A 10,884-nucleotide genomic window follows, 5' to 3' on the forward strand; every position below is an offset into this window, starting at 1 on the left:
TTGACCTGGGCATGCTCTTGGGCTGCCTCATTCGAGAGGCCCCGGTAGGCCGCTTGGGCCACCTTGGTGAGGTAGGGCGCCAATAGGGTGGCCCCCTGCTCAAGGGGCCACCTGACAGCTGAGGCCACCCACTCGAAGGTCACAAGGAATACCTCCGGGTCGTCCTGACCCCATCTTAGAAAGCCGCAGCGGCATCGTGGGGGTTGTGGCACCCACTCCACCCCTGGGTGCTGCCTCTGGAGCGCAGGTCAACAGCAGCCGGCTGTTCAAAGCTCTGCCGTTGCTGGTCCAGCTGTAGGGAGGCCAGCTGCTGGATCAGTTGCTGCTGCTGGGCCGCTAGTCATTGGTGTCTAGGGGCCAAGGGATCGTCCAAGCGGGCAGCCCCGCCTCACGTCAGGGGGTGGGTGTCTGCATTCTCCACCACATGTAGAGCGGGTGGCCGTCCCTCCTTGTCAGTTTCAGAGGGAGGCCACATCCACTTCCTACCCTGCTCCAGCAGGGGTTTGCCCAGCCCGGGGCAGGGAAACAGTCGCCAGGCTCGGGCGGGGCAGCCCAAAGACAATAGCCTGAGCTCTGATGGGCAGTGAACAGTTCAGAGGCCCCCGATGGGGTGGTCAGGGAAGGGGGATGCAGGCCCACCCGACTCCACTGCGTCCCAGCCCAGGTCCCTAGCCGTGGCAGAGGGGTATGCCATGGAGTCAGCGGGGTTCCACCCGCAACACGCTGACTCACTGTCCGGTTCCCCAGTCCACGGACTGGGTGGCCCCTCCCCTGGGCTACTTCCTGTCCCCTTTCCCTTGGGTACCTGGTGTGCCACCGTCCAGTCGACCTCGTCGGGGTAGGTTGCAGAACCCCTCGATATCGTCGGGGGGCGGTAGGTCAGGCAGCTCGTCAGGGAGGTTGGCGGGGGGCAGTTCCTCCAGGTCTGGCCCTGTCAGGGCCCGCGCCTCATCGTCGTCCTCTGGCAACTCCAAGGGCAGCTTCTCCAAGTCTGGCCCCAGTATGGCCACCTCCTCCTCATCTGTGTCCGGCAGCTCCTCCAGGTCTTGGCCCCTCTGGATCACAGGATCTGGAGGGGTGGTCAGATCTGGGGGTACCTCTGGGCCCCAGGCCGCATGCTGCTCATTCACCAGCGCCCGGACGTGGGCCCTGGTCCGCTCACCCGGGTACTAGGCCGCAGGCAGCTCTGGAGGGCAGGGAGGGACGTCCTTCCCCTCCAGGAGCTGGCCGCTGACTGAGCTCCTGGGCCTCTCTTTTATACTTCCTGTCCCGCCCCCTCACTTCCAGGCAGGTGGACAGGCAGTCTCTGGCTCCGCCCCCAGAGGCCCAGCCTGTTTCTCCCTGTCAGTTTCAGAGGGAGGCCACACCCACTCAGTACAGATGGTAACAACTTCCACTCCTTACAGACTTGTAATGTCTGGCCTTGAGATGCTGATCTGAAGGCCAAGGGCTGCTTCTCCCATTTCTTAGTCCCTTCAAAAATCAGGGCTGTCCAGCAACCAGTAGGATAGGTGAGGACCATTGACAGTAACAAACAGATACATTTGTTAGTTCAGGCACTCTTCTTCCTCCAGTAGCATCTCTTAGAGACAGGACAGGCAGTGCCAGCGAACTCCTCTGTTCCCTGCAAGATTTTGCCAGCCTTTTCAAATACGCAGAGGGGATGGCGCTACCTAAGAACAACTCTGCAATATTTGACATCCCACAGTTATCCTTCTACAGGGTACCACTAGCATTTCAAAGAGCTGGGTATGGTTTCAGATAAGAACGGCCATACTGGGTCACGCCAATGGTCCATCTAGCCCAGTATCCAGTCTTCCAAAAGTGGCCAATGCCAGGTGCTGCAGAGGGAATGAATAGAACGGGCACTCATCATGTGATCCAGAGAGTGGCGCTATTAGAATGGAGTGTGTTCAGTGCCTATGACAAATCAGGACATTTATTTAGGTGACTGAATATGGGTTTTGGTGCCTAATACTAACCACCCAAGTTTGAAAATAAATGGACAAATTTGAAGACAGTCTAGTTATTAATTATGCATCATTGGGCTCAGCTCAATACAAGAGAGAAAAATAAAGAAAGCCCCTGCCCTGCGGTACTTACCAATCCCTTGCAAAAGCCCTGCCAGCCAGGCAGATAATTCAGAGCAGTTCTGAACTTGGGATGAACATGGGGGTGTTGGTAGGACAGAAGGAACTGACATGTTTGCTACTCTCCCCCACAGTTACAGGGCCAGGGACTAAGAGCTATTAAGGCTGAATTGATTTAACTGCCAAACAACGTAGCAACAATTATGGGGGAAACTGGCTTATGGGCCGGCTAGCTGACTGGGAAATGCTAGTCACTGGCACAGAGACGACGTCACACCATGGCCCAGTAACAAAGGTCATGGAGCAATATGATAAGTGCGTTCAGGCCCACACAGGGTGGTGGGACTTTGGGGAAAAAGGCCATTGTCCTTAGGAAGGGGGCACAGTCTGGGGCATGCCCTATCTTGAAGGCAACTTGGGATCAGACTGGGTCTCAAGAGCCCCTAGCCTTCCCAAATGAAGGCAAGTTAGGGTCTATTCTTTTCCTGCAACTCCACAGGAAAGTCCACGGTAGCGTAGCTTGTGGTGAGGCGTAAGCAGGGATGCGCCTCGACAGACACATCGTTGTTCTGAAGTCATTGTCTCCAGTGGTTTGTTCCATTTGCTAACAAACATTCCTTTTACAAAAACGACCTGGGGCACAGTGTATCTGTCACCGTCACCTCCCAAGTGCCCCCTTGTGACCGAGCAGGGCGCTAGTAAGGGCTCATCAGCCATAGGTCTCATGGGTTTCGGACCTTCTTCTCCAGACGTCCTGGCTGGGCACCTAAGCCAACTCACTCCACTAGCCTCCAGCTCAGGCCCCTTGTTTGCGACAGCCAGAACCAATCTGGTCCCTACTTTCCATCTGCATAGCCTGCCCCAGTCGCCTGCCCGGTTTCTCCCTCTTTGGAGTGGTGTTTTTGTCTGGCAGCTTCACACCAGTCTGCTGGAGGGATCCTCCCCCTGCAATCCCTGTCTGGCAGTTGCCTTTCTTCTCTGGAATTCCCTGTCTAATTGAGCTCCTTCACTTTTCAGCATGCCCCAATGCTTCCCTGCCTGATTCGCTAACTCCCTGAGTAACTACTCCCGGGGGAACTTCAGCTGCCTCATTCCCCCTGGTGGAAGGGTCAGAGGTAGGCTGGGCTCCTGACCCCTTCAGAGGGCCAGCTACTCTTGGACACTCCTGAAGGGAAGAAACCCAGGTGCCCAGTCAGACCTGCACGGTAGTAAGTGGCTGGCACAGATGGTCGTGGTGGTACTCTGAGCCTTGCCTTGTCTCACTGTGAAACCGTGCCGCAGGATAGGTAAGGGCACGAGGCTGGACATGTAGGAGATGCACTCAGAGACCAGAAGGGGACCGCAGTGCAATGAGCTCTGTAACTGACATTATTGAACTGGGAAACTGAGGCACAGGAAGGGGAGGTGACTTGCCCCATATCACAGGCACCAAGAGTTCCAAGAATTCAGACCCAGAAGTGGAAATGAGGAGCACACTCCTTGCTCTCTCTAGACACTTTCTCTCCCCTCCTTCAAGGTCCTGCCCTCAAAGAGCCCGTCTCAAGCAAATTTGCACAAGCCCATGTGGGCAGAGTTCACACCTGGGCTGGCCCCTCCCCTCCTGTGTCTGTCCAAGCACGAGCAAAGCTTAAGAGCTGGAGTGCCCGGCACCAGGTACAACAAGCTGGAGAGAAAAGCAGAAAGTATCAGGAACGCCCCCCCCCGCTCAACACTGCTGGAGGATCATCACGGCTGCAGCGGTGCTGAGGAAAAGCACCTTTCCCAGATGCCTCCAGAACTTACCACCCTGATGAGCTTGGAGGCGTTGATGTTTGGCTCAATAGGCCGGGTAGAAAAATGGCGATTTTTCCTGTAAAGATGAAAAAAAAGACACAAAAGATTCACAAAAGAGGATGAGCAGAATTGTTTCTCTGATGTTCATCGTCTTTCGGTGCCCGAAAGCCATTAGCTGGACAGATCAGAAGGGGGCCAGGGGATATTGCCTGATCCCAGCAAGGACAGAGAGTGGAATTGCTTAGGTGGGTAACTTGGAGCATCGCGATCAAACTCTGCTAAAGGGAAGGTCAGGGAATTCCTGATGGCAAGATTAGGACTGCAGTCTCTTCCCTGAGAAGGGCGGGAAGCCCAGTCACAGGAGACATTTAAAACTAGAATGGATTCGAGGAGAGAGAGAAGGAATGGCCCAGCACCGGCTGGGGGCCGGGCTAAGACAGAACACAACACAGCTTTCCCCAGCGCGAGTTTCTAAAATGTATTGCTGTATTGTCCCCATTGCCAAGCCATTTCCCCCTTGTTTCACGGCGTACGACTAATTCCATGGGCACATTAGACAGTGACTGGCAGAGGGACGAGGGCCACGGCGTCCACGTGGGGTCTCACAGCCTGAATGTCTGCACCGCAATTTTACAGCGCCGTGAGCCCATGTCAGCTGGACCGGCACCGGCCACAGGTCTGTTAGCGCAGCCTAGACCTACCCTGGGAACATTGCCACGGATGTCAATGGACTCCGGAGGAGGCCTCAATCTAGCAAAGCACGTTAAGACCGACTTCAACGCTGCTGGGACTAGCTGCACGCTTAAGTTTAGACACATGCGTCAATATTTTGGGGGCCTGCATGGCACATGGGGGGGAGGGGGGGAGGGGGAGGAGGGAAGGATTTCCAGCACACCAGCTTGCAGCGCAGTAACGCTTCCAAGGAGTAGCAAGCCAAGCCGCGCCCAGGGCTTTCACCTGGGACATCGTGCACAGTGAATTCGCAGCCTGGCTTGCCACGCAGTGACGTGCTGTGCGGACGAGCCATTTGTGGTTTTGTCCTATCCGAAAGGTGGTACCTTGCCCACTCAGCCCCCTTCTCCCCTCCCCCTTGTGGGGCCCTGTGCACACAGCCAGGAGGAGCAGTGCGCAGGATACATGGCAGCAAAGCGACCGTGACCGCCGCCTTTCAGCATATGGGGGGCACCTTTTCAAGCACATTATGCAGTTGCCAAAAGGAGGCGTCCAACGCAAATTTTCACATGGGGGCAGACGCAGCCCTGGTCTCCTGGGCCTGCAGCTGGCTCACCGCTGCGTGTTGCGACACCGGTGCACAACCTCGCGCGGCTCCGGGAGCCCAGGCACTATGGACCACCACCGCTCGCTCAGATTTGCCCCAGCCATCCCTCTGACATGACGGAGCGGTGGCCGGGCCAAACCTGAGCCGGCCCTGCGACCTGGTGTGCTAGTTCACGGCACTGCTGCTGCAGGGCGAGCGTGGGCGGGCTCTCCAATCCACCACCCCCTCTGGGGTTCAAGACCCGGCTCTGCCACTGAGGAGAGGCAGATGAAATCCCACAGAGAGATGCTGGGTGGCCGAATTCCCTTCTGCCCTGCGTGAAGGCGAGAGTTGAGCCTGGTGTGTGGCAATTTTTCCTACAGACATTTGTGAGAGCTGATGCCACCCAGTGGCCCATCTGGCAAAGTGCTCCATTGCGTGTAGTGTAGTTTGGCGAGCGGGCAGCAGCAGGTCTCATCTGGCACAGTCCCTGACCACAGCTTTGTTTGCTTCCCTGGAGTGAAGGGGGAGCCTCTGTGTCCCTGTCACAGAGTCCCTTCATCCCTTTCCTTCTGCCCCAAACTTTTCAGGACCCCCCCATGAAGGCTGATCTGTATTCTCCTTGGCCGATCGAGGATACTGGTGTCAATGAATGCAAGGTGCTCGCTCTCTCTGTCTTATCTCCATCTCCCCAGAGGAACTATCTCACCGGACAGGGAGATGAGCAATCTAGCATGCAGATAGATGAATGCCTGGCAGAAATATCCAGCTCATCACCTATGCCTGATATTTGTGCTAGCTGGAAATTTTTCTTTGATACATCTATTGATATTGCCCATTTTTATTTTTATTTTGGGGGGAGGGGGCGGGGGGAAGAGACCGACTCCTTTACATGTAAATACTCTTTAATCAGAGAATGCAAATAGGTCAAAGTGTTAGGGATGCCTTGCCCATAATAAAGCAGAGCCCTGCTTTAACTGAACTGATCTAGAGCCTATCACAGACACATCTAAACCGGTATATTTTAAAAGTTAGTAATTCAGCCAAATTGCTGTAAACCAGGTTTAAACTGATTTAAGAGCATCCACACAGGAGTTTGCACCACAAACTAAATCTATTTCAAAACGCACCTTTAGTGCAATTGGTGAAGGTCAGCGTATAGATCAGCGTATAGACCAGCGTATAGACCAGACACTGGCACAAACCCCATTTTCACACATTGATAGATTAGGAACTATTGTGATAATCTAATCTCATCTGACCTCCTGTAGGCCACAGGCTTTCTTGAATTAATTCCTGTTTGAACTAGAGCATATCTTGATTTTAAAGTGACGGAGAATTCACCACAGCCCCTGATAAGTTGTTCCAGGGATTTTTAACAGCAAGGGGTAATTAATTTCCACTTTATTTCCAGTCTCAAGTTGTCTAGCTTCAATTTTGCATGGGCCCAGTGTGTCTGCACCAGGAGTTTACAGTGACGGAACTTAATCAATGTATGTACCTGTGCCAGTTTTCCTAATCTCAGCAACCCTTAGACTCCCCTCTGAATTCAGTCCTTTGCTCCCCAGGGCAGTCAGTCCAGCATGGCACCTTCCAACAACAAGCTTCCAATGAGCAAGAGTGAGAGCACCTACCTTTTAACGTGGATGCAGAGAAGGAGCAGGAGAACCAGGAGCAGGACAGGGGCAATGGACCCTAAACTCCATTGAAGCAGGCAAGAACTGAAAGTGACTGTTGAATACTCTGGTCTCTCTGCCGAAGAGGGAGCCATGTACCCAAGTGGAAGGGAGAATAAAAATAAAACCACTGAAAAAAAGAAACAAACACACAGCAGATTAAAAAAAAAAATCACAAAGAGGGTGAGCACCAACCTGCAGCATTTGTATTTGTTAGGTAATGTATGAGTTAGGTAATGCAGTGTGCATCAGAAGCAAAAGGCATATGTTGTTTGCAAGAGGGCGTGTCTGTGTCTAAAGGTCTGTGCAGAGGTATGATGCATAATAATATGTGCATGTGCAGAGTTTAGGGAGGTGATGTGAGATGGGGATGGGCAGTAGGGGAGATTCAGCTTTTCCCAGAACAAAGCTTTATTCTGAAGTGTTCCCAACTGCCGATTGACAGGGACTCGGAACATACCCCAAGCCCAGCAGCAGAGTTTATGAAACCTACAAAGGTTTTTATGAACCCTCCTGTAACCCTGGAGAAAAGTTTCCAGGGATTATTCTTAAGCATCCAACACTGCAAGGGAGGAACACCAAATGAACAGCCCTAATTGGTACAGTATGGGAACCAGAAGGCGAGAACGATCAGCGTGCCCTTAACCTCAAGACCAGTCTTCATTCATCTCCATCCTAAAGCTTCACTTCTTCCAGGACGGATGCCTTTTCAGCGAGAGCTGGTCAGAAAAAGCTTGACAGAACAGTTTTTTTTCCAGGAAACGCAGCTCTGTCAAAATCAGAACGCGTCATGAAATTGAAACAAAATGTTAGCAAAATCATGTCGGAGTAAGAAAGGGGCAAATCCTGACATCCTGTTTTGACATACTCAGAATAAAACATTTCCATTTTCATTTTGAAAAGAGTCTTCTTTTCAAAGTTTTATTATAACAGGATATAAAAAAAACCCCTCAAATCAAATCAAAGTGTTTTGATTGTTCCAAAACAAAAAGGTTTCTTTTTTTAATTTGCTTTTGGAGACTTTCAAAATCTCCAGGTTTTGTTCTGAACTGGAACTAAACCAGATTTCTAAATCCTCCGCGAACTGGCATTGCCGCTCTCCACCCAACTCTCCTTTCGGCCTTAACCTGCCCACAACACTCTCGCTCTCAGAGCCCCACATTGCCTGGGACTGACTTGCATTTGCTGGACCTGCCATCCTGCAACCTGAAGTTACTGGGGAAGCAGAAGTGCCTTATTAAGGAATCACTGCCTGTTTCCCCACCACTAGGGGACAGAACTCCCACACTCCACAAGGTAATCGGGGACTGCTTCCCTGTGGCTTCAGCGCTCACCCCTGCTGTCACCAGGAAATAATCTTAGCAGCTTTCCAAACTCCCACCGCCGCAGCACTGTGACGCCCTCCCATGAACTGCAGGGGAATAGGTCCGGATTGCAGAGAGGGAATAGAACCAGCAGGGGAGATTGTCCCAGTCTCTCTCTAGGGGCCCCTGTGGAATCCACAGGCGTGGGAGGGAAATCCTGCGAAGTGGGCAGAGACAAGGAAAGGAATAAAGCAACTAAGGAAGGGCGGGGGTGCGTAAAGAGGTAACAAGACATCTAGACCTTTCCAGCAGGGCTTTCCTCCTGGCTTTACCCCAAACTCCCTTCCCTTCACCATGCCTCAGTTCCACATCTGTGCTATGGGGGGGGGGGGGGGGGAGACACCCAAACTTCTCTCCTTTCTCAGGGGAGCCCGGAGAATTAATGAATGTTTGTAAACATCTGCAAGAGCCCGGGATTTAAAGGCACTTCCGAGGAGCGCAGATTACTGTGTTCCGTGTTCAGTGCTTGGGTCTCTGACCCCTCCTTCCTCACCAGTCCACGTGCCTGGAATAGTTGCCCACACCACAGACCCGCCTTCTCTGGGAAGAAACTTTACGAACATACCTATGCCATGAAGCAGTCACGCTACCCCGGCCCCACCCTGTTGCTCTACGCGCAATCTGTCTTGTCTTGCACTGTTTGCTTTCACTTGGAGCTAGCCCTCTGCAAGCAGGGCTGCGTTACCTGTTCAGCTGCAACCTTCTCCATACAGCACCGTGCCTGCTAATAACAAAACGAGCTGAAAGCCAATGCAGCACGTCCCTGCCAACAGCATTAACTGAATGGAATGCGCTTAGACAGTGACGGATTGAGCGGAAACTGGGCTCGGCCCAAGAGACTCAACAAGTCACAGTGCTCCTGGCTCCTTTTCTGTGGCTGCCTCCTGCTCCCCATTCCCAAGAGAGATCCCGCAGGCTCTGAGAGTGCCCTCCCCTCTAACGTTTGTGGGTGGATGGGCCCCTCCCAGCTTTGATCTCCCTGTATCCTCACCGTCAGCCAGCCTTGCATTTAGATGCCACTTGGAAATAAACAGGGCAAGGGGTGGGCAAAGAGGACACTCAGCACCAGATCCTCAATTGCTGGAGCTCGGTTGACTTCCCCAGCCGAGGATCTGAGCCTCCGTTCCTCATTTCCAAAGTTAGGGAGGAAAAAAGACAACAAAACTATTTCCCAAAAGAACCTGTTGCTGCTCCGCCCCTCCCCGCGGAAACCAAGTTAGCCTCCTGAGCCGCATTATTGCTCCTTCCCATCAGAAGCTGAAAGCGTTCAGACTAAAAATCAGGCAGATTTCACTCCCCCAGAAAGAAGAGTAAAGTTTCATGTTTAAGGTGACAGACTAAGAGAATTGGCCCTCAATCTGCACTGGAAAAATAACGCAGACCCTTGTTTCTTGGGTGGAGCCGCAGCTGGATTATATTAGCATAAATAGCCCCAGGAGAATGGTAAAATTTAGAAGAGGAATTTGTTACTTTTCAAACAACCTCTGGAGCAGAAGGAACAAAGAAGAGATCCCCCCTAGAGAAGAAGCCGCAAGATCCACGTGGTCCCTGGAAACAAGATGATCCAGTTTTGCTGAGGCTGACTCACGAGGGAGGCCTGCATTGTTATCAGCCGCACCAACGTGATTTATAGTATTTCAGTTCCTCCCAGTTTTGACTGGCCTCAGATCAATACACCCATAGCAAAGAATCTCAGCCACATACCAGATTTGCTATGTTCCAGCTGATCCTTCAGCAGCTTAACCTTAGATTCTGACTCTTGGCAAAGGCAGGGAGTTACCGGCAACAGAGGTTAATGTCTCCTCTCCGCTGCATCATTGGCTCCCTGGAAGCTCTTGCAGGCAGGGACTCCAGCTACTGCTCAGCATAGCTATGTTCTGTACAGTGTTCTCAGCACATGCATTCACGGTGCTATAGAAACGAAGTAATGATGATAAAGGGGCCGGCTTCTTAGACATTCTCAGTCCTGGTGCCTGTGAAAGGAGTTGGGACGTAGGTGGTCCTGCAAGTGGCGGTGCCCTTACGATTGTGTCTGCACGGCAGTCGGTGGGATGGTAGCATGGGTTGGCGTACCTGCACTGGCTTTAGTCTGGTAACAGTAGAAGAGAGGAGGTCCTTGCTGCAGCCTGCACCTGTGCCGAAGCCGATGCCTCCATCTCTACACGACCATTGGTACCCGGGCTAGTTAGATTCGAGCTAGGGCAGGCGTGCCTACCTGCGCTACAACCACAGCCTCGTCTGCAGCGTAGGCATTCCCTCAGTGGCTGGGCTACGGCAAGAGAAGGGACCACGAATCACAGCATGCAGGGAGTTCTCCGTTAGCTCAGCTGGGAGAGGCCTTTGGGGCCGAAGGTGGGTTTGGGGGAGTTTCTATATGCACTTACCTGCAGCATATATGTGTGTTACAGTGTAATGTCCCCAGACCTCACCATGCTTGTTGGCGCTGTAAGTCAGGAGGCAAAGGACTGAATTCATCACGGAGAACACACACCTATGGCAGCACTAGAGGGGCTTCTTTCAGTGCACCGTGCACACAGCAAGGTGGTGCCCCTCGTGCGAGAGAGGCGGCAGGAGTCCAGAAAAATGTGTTAAAATGGTCCGAGTTTTTCCTGGAGCGGCATTCAAAGAGCAGTGATGGGAAACTACCTCCACTGCAAGACCCCTCACTTGCCGAGTCCCACGAGGATGAGCTCTCCCTGGTCTTTTTCAGCCTCTACATACAG

The 10,884-nt window shown here is 52.7% G+C and overlaps 1 protein-coding gene across 1 annotated transcript in view; it reads right to left on the bottom strand.

Moving 5' to 3' along the window:
• LOC137167687 (uncharacterized) overlaps nt 1-6,892 on the bottom strand; it is a 51,095-nt gene extending 44,203 nt beyond the window's left edge. The window contains exons 1-2 of the mRNA XM_067569934.1: nt 6,756-6,892; nt 3,873-3,939 (exon numbers count right to left, since the gene is read on the bottom strand). Of these exons, the coding sequence (XP_067426035.1) occupies nt 3,873-3,939; nt 6,756-6,892 (204 nt within the window). The remainder of the gene's footprint in view (nt 1-3,872; nt 3,940-6,755) is intronic.
• Between the last annotated feature and the right edge of the window lie 3,992 nt (nt 6,893-10,884).

The sequence above is a fragment of the Emydura macquarii genome, unplaced genomic scaffold (genome assembly GCF_026122565.2).
Source record: "Emydura macquarii macquarii isolate MOO-44397 ecotype Brisbane River unplaced genomic scaffold, CSIRO-AGI_Emac_v2 contig_2960, whole genome shotgun sequence".
Lineage (NCBI taxonomy): Eukaryota > Metazoa > Chordata > Testudines > Chelidae > Emydura > Emydura macquarii.